Source organism: Cololabis saira, chromosome 8, assembly GCF_033807715.1.
Source record: "Cololabis saira isolate AMF1-May2022 chromosome 8, fColSai1.1, whole genome shotgun sequence".
Classification (NCBI taxonomy): domain Eukaryota; kingdom Metazoa; phylum Chordata; class Actinopteri; order Beloniformes; family Belonidae; genus Cololabis; species Cololabis saira.
Window position 1 is genome coordinate 17,793,007 of NC_084594.1, and position 18,979 is coordinate 17,811,985.

Below are 18,979 nucleotides of genomic sequence, written 5' to 3' on the forward strand. Positions count from 1 at the left end.
GCTACTGCACATTAATCTTGGATTTTAAAGATTGTAAAACCATTTCCAAACAAAGTGGAGTTCAGTGTTGTACAGCGAAAAAGCATTGAAGAGAGTTGCCAGTTTTCTGGAGGCCAGTGCTGATGGTCAGTGTAATGCCAATGTTCCTTCAAGTGTAGTTGTTTGGCCTTAATGCCCACCATCATCTCTGGTGAAAACCAGACAGCAGTTTAGCAGAAACATCTCATGGCCACTGCTGAGCGCAGTGATGGAGGGGTTTTAATCTGGGGTTAGTATCGCAGCCACAGGACCTGGGTGTCTTACAGTCACAGAATGGAGCATCAACTCCTCTGTGCATCAGTGTTCTGGAGACAGATGTGAGGCTATTTATGGGACAACTGAAGCATAGTTAAAATTGGGTCACGCAATAGGACATGGACTTCAAGCACACCAGCAAATCTCCATCAGAATCAACACATCAAAAATAACAGAACGAAGGTTTTTGATACTCAAAGTCCACATCTCAACTCAATGCAAAGGCTGTGGCAGGACTTTAAGAGAGCTGTGCATGACAGAATCCTCAAAAAACTTGATAAAGACAATTTGGGCCAAAAAACTATTTGACAGACTTGTAAAGTCATAGAGAACACAAATGCTTCAAGTGATCGCAGTTTACAAATCCTATCACTCACGGGGGTACTTAGTATTAGGGACGGCTGTGGCTTAGTGGGTGGGGACTTGGGTCTGGAACCGCAGGGCTGGCGGTTTCCTCTCTCACCTCTCCACACATGTTATGTGTCACTGCTTAGGGGGGCTTGAATAGAACCAAAAATGCAATTTAAGGATGTGCTTTTAAAGTGAATATTCTTAACTTATTGCCAAGATGATTTTTTTCATATATCTTTTTTTGTGTATTTATTTTTCTTATGTAATTTTATATTATGTTTATATATGCACACATAAAAGAAAAAAAATCCATACAAATGAATTTCCAAACAACTGTAAGGTTACACAGCAGATAGATAGATAGATAGATAGATAGATAGATAGATAGATAGATAGATAGATAGATAGATAGATAGATAGATAGATAGATAGATAGATAGATAGATAGATAGATAGATAGATAGATAGATAGATAGATAGATAGATAGATAGATAGATAGATAGATAGATAGATAGATAGATAGATAGATAGATAGATAGATAGATCTTTATTGTCATTATCACCAAGTACAACGAAATTAAAAGTGCTCGCCAGTCAGCGCGTTACATAAAAATAAAATAACTGAAATATAAATCAATAAAATTAAATAAAAACAATAAAATAAATATATATATCTAGACACATTCACCCCTCCACACATACATCAACATATGGACATTACAAGAACTTTCATCAACATACAATAATTGTTTTTTATTGCACATTAGCACCTGTTTTTGTTAAGAGTGGTTATTGCTGTTGGATAAAAGCTGTGTTTGAGTCTGTTTGTCCTTGTTTTCATGAGTCTGTATCGTTTCCCAGATGGCAGCAGTTCAAACAGTGAGTGTCCAGGGTGTGAAGTGTCTTTTATTATATTTTGGGCTTTTTTCTGGCAACGGGAGTGGTGGAGGTGTTCCAGTGTGGAGAGAAGGCAGCCCATGATCTTCTGGGCGGTGGTGATGACCGTAATTCTGTGCTATTTGAAAGCATATCTTATATTTGGTAAGGGTGAAAGGACATTTTGACTGATTACCGTTTGTAAGAGTCTACAGCTTTCGTCAGTGCATCAGATTTTTTTAAATGTAAAATGGGAGCGACAGAAGATTGATATAAAGTATATTTAAGAGGTAAGTCACTGTGCCTTTTTTAAAACCACGTAGTTCTTAGGTCTAGGTGTGATATAGTTAACTTTTCATAGTAGTGAAATATTTTAAAATCTGTGCATAGCACCTATTGTATATCTAATGGAAAGACAAAAAACATTTAACTAGCATTGACGAAGATTTGGATTAAATTTGATTGTAAATAAAACATTTAGGCTCATTCTGTCACACTATCCAGTCTGAGTTGTTCCTTTATAATCATTGTAGCAGGACGTAGGGGGTAAAAAAAAAAGAAAGAAAAAAAAACAACACCATTGCTATGACACGCTGTTAAACCGAATCCCTTTATGAGGGGCAGCAGTGCCACTTATCTTCCCCCTAGTCAGTGGTCAATGTTAAATCAACTCTACTGACTGAAAGCGGCGCATCAAAACTTCAGACGTGCATTAGTCCAACTACACTTCCAGTGGGCTCATTGCCCACCAACCTCCTTTAGGGCAGTTCTCCTACCATTGTACTAGGATTCCCATAAGACATATAACACATTACTTGCTGCAGGCACATTTCTGACTGGGCTCAGGAACCATCCATGATTAAAAAGCATACTCTGAACCCTGGTCAAGTTTAAACTATTGATCAATTTCACTTCTTCTGTTCCTATCTGAGATAACAGGATGGGCGGCTTTCAAAGAGGTCTGAGCTTTCCAGAAAAACCTCCTTGATGAAAATCAGACTTCTTTGAAAAATGCTTAATCCAATGAGATGGCTCTTCTAACTGCGATAGAGGTGCCAAAGAAAAATAGAGCTGCCTCACAGTCCTCAGATCTCATTTTCAAGATCTGTTGGGAGATTTTAACAAAGTAAACGGTGGCAACTGACCATCTGTACCCCCTGACATGGACATACCAGGTATGACACTCATGGTCTGTACGTCACTGGGTGTTCATGGCTTTCCGAAAAGAAAACTCCACATTCCAGCACCTCTTAAAAATAGTTTGCCACCTAGTTGCAATATACACCACATCCCCTGGCCAGGTCATTTGCTTGTATGGCTTTTCATATAATTTCTATGCAGAGAAATTGCATAGGAATTATATGAAAAGCCATACTGTGCCTTTATGACCCCACAGTCTAGTATTCATCTCAACTCTCTGACATATCCAGACGAATGATAGAATACCACCGTAAACCAAACATTTTCTAAGGCCTCATTCAGACCTTGCATTAGCAGACATTAGGGCTGTTCAATTTTGCCCAAAAATAAAATCTCGATTTTTTTCTCTCAAAATCCGATTTTCGATTACGATTATTTTGTGAATTGACAAAAGGCAAAGAAATTATTTCAAATATGCAGTTTTTTTATTGAACATTTGCCCCATTGGGCTTTAAGTGCAAACTTTTCTCTTATTAAACCAGGGTTAGGGTTAGTTAAAATGAATGAATAAAGTGCAAAACTCTGTAAAATAAGTTGAAAAAAAGTTTTAAAAATTTAATAAAATATAATGTTTTATCTCTGAAAAAAAAAATCAGCAAATCAGCACTTGCAAACATACAGTAAGTTATATTTCCAATTAAATAAAACAAGACATTTTCTAATTAAACTAAACTGGGTCTTTGCATGCTAAATAATAATGCAACCCATGAAGGAGGTAGAGGTGTGTAATGTCAGTCATTACATTTGCTATTCACATTTGCAAGTTTTTTGCAAGGAACACGAGCCGGTCTACCGCATCTGGCTTGAGGGATGCCCGGTGGCATGTTACAACGCCCCCTCCTACACTAAAGAGCCTCTCCGATGGGGCACTTGTCGCAGGTATTGAGAGGTATTTCCATCAATCATTAATATGGTAACAATCATTAATATGTGTGCAGACAAGGTTAAAAAAAAATAAAAATAAAAAAAAAAAAAGTGAAAAATCGATTTTACGAGTTTCACGTTTTAACATCGTTCTAATTACATAATCGCGATTACGATTTAAAATCGATTAATCGAACAGCCCTAGCAGGCATCTTTAGAAACCTAATCACAACTTGCCAGCACTGTGCCCATGTGGTCACCACTGCCTTTAAAATCTTGATTGGATCCAACCTTACTGCTATATTTGCAAGTAAACATGCATGTCAATTTGCATAAATACTTATGATGTTATTCATTTTATTTTTTTATTTTTCCCGAACTTTATTCAACAATAATTATGTACGGTACAAATCAGGGTAAATACAATATGATCAAACACACAAACAGAGAAGAAACTAAATTAAAAATAGCTGTATCACACTGATTTATGCATAAAAATCAAATGAGTCATTGCCCAATTTTCGTATATTAGAAGGTCCCTGAATCTGTCCCAGGATGCTTTTGTGTTCAGACTACAACATTTCTGTAAATATAAGTATCCCAAACCGCCTTCAAATGCATCTTGATTGATTGAATCGGTCTTGGAATATGTTCAGACTTAGCGTTGTTACTTGTGATCAGATTTCTTAGGTCACATTTGAATGTATATGTAATGTACATTAATGTCCGAACGGTAACTGATCTATGGGTCATCCGAGCCAGTCAGTCCTTCCAGCCTAATATCAACATAAAAACCACTTCTTCAGTTATCCCTCCAACATAGGTTGGAGGAAATATGCATCCCGTTATTGATGACCAATTGTTCCTTCCCAGAAACCATTTCTCAGGCAAGCTATTTTCCACTTTGGAAAATGGAAAGAAGAATCAGACCGTCTCAGTGTCAGTATGTCTCCCGTCTCCCAGCACAGGCACATGCTTATGTCCTCCCTCAACAAATGCACCATTTGTCCTCAGGCTTGAATCCTGTAAATTATTATGTTGCAAATTATATTGTTTGTTTGTTTAAATCTTGTTTTTTATTTATGTTTTAATGTATTTGTAAAGCACTGTGAACCCCCTTGTTGTGGAATTGTGCCATAGAAATAAACTTGCATTGCCACCATACTTGCAGATCTCTCTCTCTAGGCATGGTGACGTCCATACGGAAAAAATACTGGAGGTACATCTGGTTTTTGTATGAACCAAAAAGGGACACACACTAATACCCATAATTGCCAGAATTAGACTGAATTTACTACGTCCAAAACGTACTGAGTTTGCAAACGTTGATTCTGACACACAAGAGAATCCCAGTCCAGACTCTTGTCATTTCCATGACGGTGGAAGAAGCTGCTTTCAGATCAAGGAAACGATGCGCTACCTTCAAGCTACATAGCTGCCATGAACGTCTTGTCTCCCTGACACCTCAAGCACACTAACAGGTCTAATATATACATCATTGTTGCTTCTGTACATGTCCCACCTGTAGTGTAATTGAAATTGCTTTAAAATGATAGAGCACTAATACGTATGCCAGGGTTTGCTCTTGCACTGCAGCTTGGATGATGTTCAAGCTGAAGTGAGTCGCTTTGGAGAAATTACTGAGTTTAAATGTAGTATGTAAATGTACAATTAAATTTATCCATCCATCCATCCATTATCTATACCCGCTTTATCCTTTGCAGGGTCACGGGGGTCTGCTGGAGCCTATCCCAGCTATTTTCAGGCGAGAGGCAGGGGTTACACCCTGGACAGGTCGCCAGTCCATCGTAGGGCCACATACATACACACAACCAGACACACTCACACTCACACGGGCAATTTAGAATGATCAATTTACCTAGCATGCATGTTTTTGGACTGTGGGAGGAAACCGGAGTACCCGGAGGAAACCCACGCAAGCACGGGGAGAACATGCAAACTCCACACAGAAAGATCCCTGCCAGGCCTGGGAGTCGAACTGGGGACCTTCTTGCTGTGAGGCAACAGTGCTAACCACTAATGCCGCGTTCCATTTGTCCTCGGAAGTGGGGATTTCCCAGTTCCCAGTCGGAATTTTCAACTGGAACGCCCCTCGAAGTGGGATTTCCCACTGGGAAAGTGGGAGAGTCTTCACCACCCCCGAGTTCACATTCCAAGATGGCTGCCCCGGTTGTAAACAGTAGAAGAGAGCTCTGTAAAAATTTGTAGCACTTCATTCTAGTTTTGGTCACACTAAATCAGTCGTATACAAGTATTGTTCGGCATATATATGCTGCTATAGTGTAATTTACATTTTTCATGTGGTATATGCGAACTACAAACTTGTTTACCTACTTTGTAACTGGAACGCTGATAACTCGGCTGTGACATCATTCCCAGTTCCGAGTTCCAACTTCCGAGGTAAATGGAACGCAGCATAAGCCACCGTGCTAAATTTATGTCAATTCTAAATTGCCATTCATTATCACAGGCAATGCTGAAATAAAAAAAAAAGTCTTGGCACTGAACGTTCATATATGCATCCAATAAAACCATCCATCCATCCATTTATCCTTTCATCCATCCATTCATCCATCCATCCATTCATCCATTCATCCATCCATCCATCCATCCATCCATCCATCCATCCGTCCATCCATCCGTCCATTAACTTCTATTAAAAGGACCAGACATCGTTCTCCAAGCTCCCTCCTCCTGCCCCTCCAGGAGGACACTTGGGGGATCCCAGGCCAGTTGGGAATGTAACCTCTCCAGTATGTCCTGGGTCTGCTCGGGGACATGTCCTGAGTCAAGACATGTCCGGGGTCTGCCTCTGGGACATGTCCAAAACATCTCCCACCTCCAACAAAACTTAATTTAAAATTCATAACCATGGGACTACAATATGTGATGTACAGGATGGGAGCATCGTGACCGTCGACTTACTTTCATGTTACCGTCGTCGTCGTCGTCTTCGTCGTCTTCGCCATCTCTCTTCTTCTTCCTGGGCTTCTTCTCTTTCTTTTCCCTCGGTTTCTTCTTCTTCTTTTTTGTGGAGCCATAAGCGCTGCTCTCACTCTCAGAGCACATTTCCAAACGCCCCTGTTCCTCCTCTACCTCTGACGTCTCTTCCAGGTCACTGTCCACTCTCGTCTGTAGTCCCTGGGTCATTCGACAGAGACGTAAAAAACACTTTTAATGGGCACAAATGAGTAAAGTACTAATGATCAGTGACGAGAGCTTGGATTCACATGGTATTCATTTGTATTCTTTTCATTCTGCACCAAATAGAAAAATGTATGACTGATAATCTTCAGAGCTGCAAATACGTCTGAATTAAGTCATATAGACATTGTACATAAAATTTAAATACTAAAGATTTTAGAATATAAAGATCTTAATTCAAAAGCCAATAACGCGTTCAACGATACACCTTCCATTCTCACAGTAAAATAAAAGCAAGCAACAGACCAGTTCAGCGAGTGCAACCAATCACACACTGAGCTGCGTGCTGCCTGTTTAATATGGGACATCTGGAGGGCTGTACAGTTTTAACAGTTAACAGGTGTTGTTTGTGTGATCAGGAGTGTTTCATACGAACAAATTCACTGGAGGTTGCTTATATTGTGCGTGTGTGTGTGTGTGTGTGCAACACAGAGGACGGGGGAAAGTGACTGCTGTTTCTTTCCTCATCCACTTCTCACCTAATTAGTTGTGCGTTTGTGTGTAGTCGCTGTGCGCCAGCATGCAGATTACATTTTTTATTTGTGGATGTGTTTCTGAATGGGGTGTGTTTTTCGATCCAAGCCCACATACTTGGAGCATTGCATGTCTTGAAATGCACGGTTGTGTTCATGTCCATGTCCATGTTCATGTAGTATGTTTATGTTTTTCTTTTCTTTTAAAATGTTTCTGATGTACAGTATGTTTGTAGTATGTGTGAGTGACTGAACATGTGTGTGCACATGTGTGTGTGTGTGTGAGTGTGTACACAGGCTTGCTGCCTGTTGCTCAGCAGGCCTGTGTGGCTCCATGAAGAGACTTGCAGGCGTTTTGCTCTGTAGTGCAGTAGAAAGGCTCACGTTGCCGCAGCGCCCGCCAACCCTACCAGCAGCCTGGCTGTGTTGCCATGGTGACCGAATCTTAGCAGTGTGTCTCTCTCTCTCTCTCTCTCTCATTCTCTTTTCACCCCCCCCCCCCCTCGTCCTCCTCTCACTTTCTCTCCTTCACATCTCCGAGCTCCTCTCCCTTACCCCTCCACCCGATTATTTTCTCTCAGTTTATCTCTTAACTCATCCCTTTTCCTCTTTCACTCTCTTTTTCTATCACATCACACACACACACACGCAGACACACACACACACACAGACACACACACCCACACACACACACACACACACACACACACACACACACACACACACACACACACACACACACACACACACACACACACACACACACACACACACTCTATCAGAGTGGCAGCCAGTGGAACGGCGCCATCCAATCAGACACGTTTGCATAACGAGCTTGTTATGCAGAGTCCTGTGGTTGCAGAGCCGGTGCTCCAGCACCCGTCTAGACAAATCTCATTTATGCATAAGAAGAAGAGAAAGCAAGAGAGAGAGAGAGACAGAGAGGGAGAGAGAGAGAGTGAGAGAGAGAGAGAGACAAAGTACATAGAAGCCTGTGGATGGGGGATGGGGGTGGAGATGGAGGTGGGAGAAGTAAAGAAGCAGAACTGCTGCTGAGAGCAACCGCAAGGACAGAGCAGAACTGAGCAACAACCTCGCGGTGGCCCAGAGTTCAATGTTAAACACATATAATAGAAGAAAAGAGGATACAACAGCACCGCAGCAAGAGGGTGCCTCTACTTTCAGAGGGAAGAAAATCCGATAAGCGCTGATAAGGTAATCAAATTAAAGGCTTCCCCATGATGTTTCTGCCTAAGGGGGATTGCAGTGAATGCCACAGAAAACATAAAATGAAAGAAGATGTGCATGTTCAATAAAAGCATCTCAACAGAAGAAGAAAAACAACAAAAAAAAACTATTCATGGTTTCAAAATAACTGCATCATTTTCCCAGAAGTCACAAACAGCTCTTTGTTGACTCACAATCCGGGAGAGGGTGGTGAACTTATAAAAAAAGGACTGACGGCCATCTAAGAGTGACTGTATCGCTGCAAACTGCTGCGAGCCGCTAGAAGCTGTGATACTGCTTCATGGAGGTTTTACAGCGTCGGAACTGCAGCCTCTTCTTTTGCCAATACAATTAACTGTTTTCCATCAAGCCAGATTCCCTGGAAGTCACTTTGTTTAACGGCTGATGAGAGACAGGGAGCGAGAGCAGCAGACTCCTGCCCGCCTCCCGTTCCCCCCGCCAGCAGCGTTGACCTCGGACTGGGATGCACCACTGACAGTTTCTGACTCCAATTGACTTCTGCACCCGTGTCTGACAGAAACCTTTGGGGAGCAATTGGAAGTGAATTACAGCAACAGCGGTGGCTCCGAAACGCTAGACGAGACAGAGAGAAAGATCACTGACAGGGAAAGCCTTGTGAGGGCTGAAGAAGAGAAGGGGGAAGAAGAAATGAGAGACCCCACAACCCCACACCGCCCCCTCCGTCTGCGTTCACCAGAAGCAGCCAAAGGGCCGGGTGGCGTGGCGGCGGTGGCCGGGGCCGGGCCGAGCTCCACACAGCGCTGCTGGCAGCAGTCGCTGACACCGCTGACGCCACTGCTGCCAGCACGAGAGGAGAAAATACTGGCAAAACGGTAGATTACTGTAATTACTGGGCTTCTGCGCTTGGAAAGTGACAGTCGATGGAGATCACTTCACAAGATACTGGTACTCGTACGGTGGCCCTGAAAGCGCGTCTAATCGATTTTAATGGCGGGTCATGTGCGGATACACAACGTGTGATGCAAGCATGTCATAAGTGGTGTTGTTTTTGTCAGCCTGTTTCAATTTTAGTCTTAGTCTAGTCTTTGGGTCAAGCTATCAGTTTAGTGTTTATTAGTTTTAGTCACGTTCATACTACTTTTAGTCGTGTCAAGTTTCAGTCGACTAAAAGTCTGAGCATGTTAGTCTTATTTTAGTCAAAGATTGTATTTAGCCAAACCCATTTTACAATTCAAACAAGGTTATCTTATTATTATCTTATTGTTACCTTATAGACTTATAGAATACATTCATTCCAGATACAGAAAACTCTAATTTGAGTTTACAACATATTTATTTTCCCGCATTTCTCCCCATCTTTTTCTTTTTCGACGACACATTGGGTTTTCTTTTCCACGTCTATTGTAGGAAAGTGTATCCAAAGATGGTTCTTCTTCTTCTCCCAGCCCCAGAGAAGATCCCCACGTGGCTGGCCATCAGCCCTTTTCTCTATGTAACTTTGTTTTTAATTGACGTGAATTAAAAGAAAAAATAAATAAATAAAAAAATTGACGTGAACCTGGAGCTCTGCGTTAACGGCATCAGCCTCTAACCTGCAGCTGCATCTTCTGGATCTGATTCCCAGAGAGCCGCGACTGGGATTCAGGACTAACGTCACCCAGCAGCAGAACTAAACCAGAGGAAACTACTTAAAATATGGAGATTAAGGATCTTTGTTAGAACATTTCGTCTCGTTTTGGTCAACGTAAATGAAAACATTTTAGCAGAGTTTTTATTTTGCAATCTACATTTTAGTCTTGTTTTTATTCGTCTACAATATTGCATTATATATTTAATTATCGTTATCGTCACATGACCATTATTTTCGTTGCGTCTCGTCTCGTTTTCCTCAGGTAATGAGGTTCATTGACGATATTTAGTCATAATTTTCATTGACAAAAGCAACTTTAATCGTAAGACATAAACTTCTTCAGATAAATATCATAAAAACAGCTAACAGCACTCTGCACTTTAATCAGCCCTTTGATATCTAATTTTAGCATTTAATATTACTGAAATTCGTATGGTCCCCCGACCCTTGGCATGTATGTTTCATGATCCACTATACTTTTCATTGTTTTTGCTTTTCTTTTCCTTTTCTGTCCTATTGTATTTTTAAGGACACGTTTTCTCTCTTGTAATTGCTCCTCCTGCCTACTGGCCATGGAAGCTAACTGTTCTACTTGTCGTTACTGTTGTTTTATTGATTTTATTATTTTATGTTGTTGACATTAACCTGCCGAAGGGACTAAAGATGAAAATTAGCCGTTGGCTATAATCTTGCATATTTACATGTATATGTTCATTAATATGTATTGTCCCTGTTATAAATAAAATAAACTCAAACTCAAACTCAAACTCAAAATCAGCTATCCAAAGCATCCTACCAACCACACGCCATTGTGTTCTTTCATTTATTGATATTATCTTTCAAAACCTCCTCAAACTTTCATGAACAGAGAGTACACTACAAAGCATATACGTCAGTTTGTATTGACTGATATTAATACCTGGGTCAACTCTGACCTCTGAACGTTTAAAGCATGAAAGCTAGAACAGCTCTGCTACTGAGACGGCTTTGTCACACCTCCCATTCCTTCTGTTAGCTTGGCTCAACTGTTGTCCCTGCGACCCACGGTCCGTGCCATCGGCACCAGCACTGTGGGCACAAATCCACACCCTAAACTGGCAGTCAGTGCCCACAGCTTACCCTGGCTGTAGCTGCAGCCAACACCCCCGAGGCACGAGGCCGTCGCTGCCCCTCGTTTAGACCGCGGAGGCGCTCCAGCGGCCAAAGCACACCTTTGATCCGCCTGAAGATTGAGCCAAATTTCCTGCACGGCCGTCTCATCAAGGGGTCACGGCTGCTTGAAAGGCTGAGCATGAATGGAGTCTTACCTCTTTTTTCCTTTTTTTAACTTTGGATATTTTCCCTTCTTTCATCTTTTTGGGCTTCTTCTTCTTTTCCTGCTTGAGGGAGTCTTCGTCAGCGAAGAAGCTGGAGAGTGGCGTGAAGGGTACGGTATTGCGCTCACCTTCATCATCTTCATCTAGGACACCGAGAGAAGCACATTACAGGCTTTAGAAAACTATTTACTAAGCAATATGCAATAGATGAAACACTTTTGCCCAATCCCATGGAGTCTTGACTCGGCTTCCACGCTGCGCAGCTTTAACCACTTATTTCATTTCTCCATTCTACTTTGCATAAAAACGACATGTTTTTAAAGTTCAGGAACGGTCAGTATTTGGAGTATCACTATTACTTTGACACATTTTGGCTTTTGGAAAAGCAACTTCTCTTGGCTTTTTTTCTTCTCTTTTGAGGTTGCCAAAAAAGCAGACCATCATGTTCTGCTTATTGATTTGGCCTAACTTTTGCAGCAGATGCCTTTCCAAACACAACCTCACTATTTATCCGTACTGCGCCACAAACCTCCCAGTTTCAGGGCGGCGGGCTCTGCCCACTGACCCGCGGTTGACCATTTTGGTTATAAAATAGGTTAAATTAATACTTTTTTTTTTTTAAAGGAGGAACATGGATAAACTGTTTCATAATACACACAAAAAAAGGATAAAAAAGACTGAAAAACATTCATCAATGAGAAAAATATTCATGAGCCTGTATTAACTTGTCCACAAGTTGCTATTTAAAGATACTCTTTAAAGTGTGACTAAAGATGGAACCCATACTTTGCAAATTGTTTAAACCTCATATTTGTTTAATAATAGTACAAAGGCAACATATCAGAGTGTCAATACAAAGAGATTCTTGTTTTAGCTTAAAATATGCTCAGTTATAATTTGATTGATGTCACCAGTGTATTCTGAAAATATTGCATCTTGACTTCTAAAGTGGCATCACCCCTGTTTTACCAACTCTCTGCGAGTGTAGCTGGATTAGTCAAATGTTTGCCTTCTCTTTATATAAGACTTATCCTGCTCAACAGTTTGAGACTTCCTTCGTTATATTCTCTTGTTTCACGATGCACCAAATGTTGACAGTGATGCAGCCGGACCAGTTTGGCTCCCAAATGTTACTGTAATACATGCAGAACGCGGCTTTGGAGCCTCTTTTTCACAACAAGCAGGGACTTTCCTTTCCTTAAAAAAAATGTAAAAAAAAAGCCAAAGAAAAAAGTAAAAGAGAAAAGAAAATCTGGAAAGGCAACATATGTTGATCCAAAACTTGTTTATTGTTAAGCATGAATGACTTTCAACAGATGTGCAAGTTACCCGTGCCATGTGCTGTAATGCAGCCCTTTATTATGGGATACCGGCGTTTGAACCGTGTGTAGATAATAAGCCAGATGTTCCCACTGTTCCTTCACCCACAGGACATACCCTCTGTTGTTTCTGAAATGATTTTTATTCTGAATTCATCAGACAACAGTAACAGTTTTCCACTTCATCCCGGTCTATTTTAAATTACCTCACACCTAGAGGTTTTGGAAGTGTCTCGGAATCTTATTTCTACAGTATTTTCTGTAATTTCATCTCCTCAGATTGCTCTTCGTAGCTTCCTCTTCCTTTTTTTCCCTTCTTGTGGCCTTGACACTGTTAGAAACTTTGGAAACCATGTCACAAGCTGTATCTGTGTTCAGGGCTGTGCAAATTATAAATTTAGAGTTATAAAGTATAAATGCATCTGCACTGAGCGTATGGTTCAAATTTTACAACATTCCTGAGCCATGTGACAGTTTCCTTATCAGAATGTTTGAAAACAGAGTCACTTGAATTTACTGCCCATTTCATGCTATATCTCAGCCGTGTAAGTAAAGTAAGTAAGTAAGTAAGTAAAGTTTATTTATATAGCACCTTTCACAGATATAAAATCACAAAGTGCTTTACATTAAAAGAAGGCACACAAATTAAAAGAGATTAAAAGGAAAGATACCAATAGTATACATATATATAAAAACCTAGATAAAATTAACAAGGTACAGAAAACAGCACTGGGCTGGCATGTTAAAAACATAGTCGCAACGCACATTAAAAACATAGCAGCAACGCAGAGACACAATAAATGAACGGTTAACCAAAAGCCTGTCTGAATAAAAACGTTTTCAGCTGCTTCATAAAGCCTTCACATGATTCTAGAAAACGCAGTTGTGAAGGGAGAGCATTCCATAATTTTGGCGCAACAGCTTGAAAAGCACGGTCACCTCTGGATTTATAATGGGTTTGAGGGACAGACAGTAACGATTGGTGTGCTGATCTAAGAGCCCGATTTGGCGCATAAGGTAGGAGGAGGTCAGCGATGTATTGTGGTGTTTGGCCATGCAAAGCTCTGAAAGTTAGCACCAGTATTTTAAAATTGATGCGAAATTTAATGGGAAGCCAGTGAAGAGAGGATAAAATTGGAGTGATGTGTGTTCTCTTACTACTACTAGTTAAAAGCCGGGCTGCTGCATTCTGGACAGTTTGGAGACGATTTAAGGAGGTCTGATTTAAACAGGTAAAAAGAGAATTACAATAATCTAAGCGAGAAGAAATAAAAGCATGAACAACCATCTCCATCTCAACCTTGGTAACCACGGATCTTAATTTAGCTATATTCCTTAATTGGAAAAAAGCATGAACTCACAAGATGACTGACATGATTGTCGAGTGACAGAGATTGGTCCAAGATGACACCTAAGTTTCTTAGCTTATGCTGAGCACAGGCACTTAAAGACCCCATATATTGTTTTATGTTTGGGATATGATTTTCAGGAGCGACTATAAGGGCTTCTGTCTTGTCTGAATTTAATTGAAGTGTACCCGGCATACAGATATATCTCCAATATCTTTGAATCTTTGAAAGCTAAAATCCTTATGTTTAGTTTTTTTTACAATTAATTACAATTCCTTAAATATAACACAGTGCCCTTTGTTTCTTGGAAACACCGGGAAAACACGGCACATGGAAAAGTCAGTCCACCTGTTTGGAAAATAAATATGATCAATCAATGTCAGGCCAGCGGGAGCACAGAGCCAACCAAGCCTCGTAATCACACATCGCTGAGTTTGGATCAACTTTAATTGTCGAAACACAAATAAATGGAGCGCCTGCCCTGCCGTTAAATGGTACCTCCCAGGAGGACCCCTGAGCTACACCGTGCTTTTCTTCTTCTTTTACTGCTTGCTGGGACTAAAGCGACCAGCTGCGGGTTGTCAGCTGTACAGTCTCACAGCTGCTGTGAACAAACGTGTCGACTGCTGAGCGCAGCAGACTTCACTAATGCCATAGCGGGTCACAGAGGAGTAAGTAAGAGAGACAGTCCCAAACAACACATCACCGCAAAGAGACACACAGAGAGACACACGGGGGGGGGGGGATGCAACAGGCCTGTGAAGCTGGATCTGATCGCGTTCACACTCTTTATCTCTGACTGTCTCACTGTCTCCTCCAGTCTATCTATCTGCCCACATCTCCCTCTCTCCCTGTCTCACACTGACAAACTGGAGGGCATGTAATATGCAGCACATGTATCAGAGTCAATCAGCCAACTCTTGGCCCTGCAGCCTACCACTCCCCTGGGTAGCTGGAGTGAGAGACTGGAGAGCAGGGATTCCTGCGCAGCAGACGCCCCGACCTCGCCAGCCACTTATCGTTACTCAGCGGAGCTCACAGGAGCCACTCCACCAACACGCGTACACTTCTGTGATTTCAAAGCTTTAATCAAAGCCGGTGTCAGGCTCATTATGTAGCCTCTGGCTACTGGATGAAATGAGTTACCACATCGGTGGCGCTAAGTGGGGTGACTTGTGCTTTATGTGACCGATATTTTGGATAAGTGATCTCTGGAAATATTTAAACTGGCCATATTATGCTTTCCCACCTTTCCTGTTTCATCTACTGTGTTCAGAGGCGTTCTTTTTCATCTACAGTACAGAATTACCACCTTAGATGAAACTAGAGGCTGTAAAAATGTTGTAAATGTACCTCGTAGTAGTTAAATACAGTGGTGTCAATTCAGTGGAAGCTAAGGTATGGCAAGGTTACGAGTCACAGAACTTCACTAGAGTATCAATCAACACGTCCAGCAAATACTCATCACAGAAGTCTGCTATGTAACTTATCTGTGTGGTCAAGAAAATTTGAACTTTTTCAAATGCAGTCTCGCTCACTGCAAAAAGTCAAAAGAAAGAAATATTTGTCTTATTTCTAGTTAAAATGTCTCATTTTTAGTCAAAAAATCTCATTACACTTAAAACAAGAGTCATCACCAGAAAAATAACTTGTTATTTGACCATTTTCACCTGTTTCAAGTAAATTTTCACTTGAAATAAGTAGAAAAATCTGCCAGTGGGACAAGATTTATCTTCTCATTACAAGCAAAACAATCTTGTTCCACTGGCAGATTTTTCCACTTATTTCAAGTGAAAATCTACTTGAAACAGGTGAAAACTGTTGTTTTTGAGTCTTGTCTTAAATGTAATGAGATTTTTTTTTTACTAAAAATTTGACATTTTAACTCGAAATAAGATAAATATTCTTGTTAAGATTTTTAGTTTTTACAGTGTGTGCACTAGTGAAATCGATCATGTTGTTCTGATTTGCATTTGTAGTTATTCTATATGTATTAAGTAATAGAATAATCAATACAAATAGACAGAGTAATTCCATAAATGTATTAAAAAAACAAACATTTACATTTTCCCTTGAAGCCAAGGTGTGGCGGCTGCCATACCTTGCCATACCCAATTGACGCCCCTGGTTAAATACTTGTTTTTCAAATATTTTGGCTCATTGTGACATCATTACATGGGCCACTTCTTTCTATGGTTATGTTGTCCAAGCAGGGTCAGTCAAGACCTGCTACTGTACATTCCAGCTGATACGTCAAAAGTAGATGTTCACGCCATCCTGGTGGCTCTGCTAGTAATTCCCAGATTTCCAGCTGTAACCTTTGTTGTCCGTCTCGCGGCGTGACTCCATATTCCGATTCACTTTCTTCTGAGGTCATTTACGGTAAATGTGCAGAACTTAGTATCTATATAGTAGTGATTATATGGCCAGCAGCAGGTATGCGCGCGAAAACGAGCCATTAGCTCTGCCCGTCGGCGAGCCTCCAGGAACTCAACAAATCAAAGAAGAAGCCAAATCTGCTCATTTTTAGCCTTGTGATACTCAGCCTCTGTCATTCAGAAATAACTACAGACCTCTGGAGCTGCACTGGATGCAAAGCTATTCTTTTGGTGCTGGAGATTAAAATTAGATGACTGAAAACGAGCACAATATGGCCACTTTAAAACTGCCTTATTACTTTAATATTTAATCGCGCGTTGTCTCTGGCTTTTCATTTGTTCTGCGTTTCACATGTTCGCATGTTTTCACTCGTTGCATCATTTTGTTTCATTCTAAATAGAGCCTGGAGTTTGTATATTCAGTATCTCAAACAGGGACCTCTTTCATGTCTCAGATGTGTGTTAGCTGCCTGCCAGGCGAGATATGAAGGCAGAAACACAAGCCTTACATCTCTCTTAGATGCCCAGATGATGACATGGCTCAGATGCAGCATGGAGACAGCTCTGGATTACACAAAGCACGCAGTCCATCACTCTGCAGAAATTTTTATTTTTCCTCCACGAGAGAAAGATGAATGACAAGCTGACCACACATCAGTGATTAGATACACCAGATGTTGCCAGAGTGTGTGTTCTTTGCTCTGCTTCCTGTACAATAAATCACTCAGATTTGACAGTGTTGACACAGTATTACTTGTGTACGGCCTAAGTGATTTAGTCAGAAGCACCAAATTTACTCAGAGCTGACAGAACAAAGATCCTTAGAGCCATGCTATGGCCGAGGCTCTGAAGATGGCACTGTTAGCTTTTAAAGGTTGTTTAACCTCTGTAATGTGGAAAATAACCAAAAAGACAGCAAATAAATGAGGTCCACATCCAAAAAAACAATGGACCTCGGAAGATGAACCGTACCGAATCAGGCAATCTTCAGATTTATCTTCATGAAATTTGGTCGACATATTGCAAAACATACAAATATAAAAATTTAGGTGGATGTTAACCATAAATAATTGCGACAACCCATTTATTTTTGTTTCTAATTTTGATGCCACTACTTTCAGTCATTTGGAAAAGAGAGTACAGCATCTTTCAGCTCAAAGGTTTTGTGCAACAGTTATTAGTAATTCTGAAAATTGGGTAAACACAGGGACCACTTTGTTGGTGCCCTCCCATTAAAGAAAGAAAAAAAAAACAAAAGTAACTGAAATCACTTTAAATTGGCAATAATAAATCATGTTTTTCCTGAAAATTGACGAGTGACTATTGGATATCGCTTTACTACAGATGTTCAACAGGTTTTAGATGAGGACTCATAGAAGGACACTTCTGAATAGCCTTGTGTTTCGTTCTTCGTCATTCTTGGGGTATTCTTTACCTGTGTTTGAGTCATTTTAATGTTGGAGGACCTGTGACCTGCGACTGAGACCAAGCTTCCTGACGCTGAGCAGCACATTTGTCTTCAGAATGCCTTGATGATCTTCAGATTTTATTGCACCTGCACAGATTCAACTGATCCTGTAACAGAACATAACCGAGCCTCCTCCATGTTTCACAGTCGCTACAGTCGATGCAACTTGCTAAAAAGCTCCTTTTTTTTGTCTCATCTGTCTAAAGGGAATGCTCCCAAAAGCTTTCTGGCTTGTCTATATGCATATTGACAATTTTCAGTTTTACTTCGAAGTCGTCCTCAGTTGTCTTTCATGAAGTCCATTTTAGCTCAAACAGTAGCGGGTGGTGCAATCTGACACTGATGTGTGTTGAACTTGCAGTTTTATTTTTTTAATCTTGTACCTCTTTTACATCGCACCTGCTCCAAGACCTGGTCTTTGGGTATCGACTGAACCAGTGTTATTTAAAAGAAAAGGCAAATTAAACAATTGTTTTTTTAGACTTAACATGAAATACATGATAACTATTAAATAAAGCAATCCAAGATATTCAGAGGCCATCAGAAGCTGGTCATCTGGAACAATGAATTCTACAGTTTTCTTTTTCCTTTGACATTAAAGGGCTCCTTAAATGCTTAATTAGGCTGCTTGTGTAATTTTTAGAAACATTCCACAGTTTTCATAGTGGGATTTTCCAGCGTAATGCTAATGCTAGATAGCTAGCTCTGTCCAATATCTTACTTGTTGCTGCTTCTTTACCTGGCGACTCAAAACAAGAAGTTGCAAGGCAGTTTTGAGGTTGTACCTTCCTGTGCTAACTTTTAGAACAACAAAGAAAAATGTTGATTCTTTTTATTTAAAAAAAAAACAGACAGTTTCGAAAATAGACCGGGATGATTAGGAAAACTGTTACTGTGAATTCAAAATAAAAATCATTTCAGAAACAACAGAGGGTACATCCTGTGGGTGAAGGAACATCTGGCTTATTATCTACACACGGTTCAAATGCCGGTATCCCATAATAAAGGGCTGCATTACAGCACATG

General features: G+C 40.6%; 1 protein-coding gene across 1 annotated transcript in view; it reads right to left on the reverse strand.

The window, feature by feature from the left end:
* chd5 (chromodomain helicase DNA binding protein 5) overlaps positions 1-18,979 on the reverse strand; it is a 64,414-nt gene that overhangs the window by 40,650 nt on the left and 4,785 nt on the right. The window contains exons 2-3 of the mRNA XM_061726968.1: positions 11,431-11,582; positions 6,533-6,748 (exon numbers count right to left, since the gene is read on the reverse strand). Of these exons, the coding sequence (XP_061582952.1) occupies positions 6,533-6,748; positions 11,431-11,582 (368 nt within the window). The remainder of the gene's footprint in view (positions 1-6,532; positions 6,749-11,430; positions 11,583-18,979) is intronic.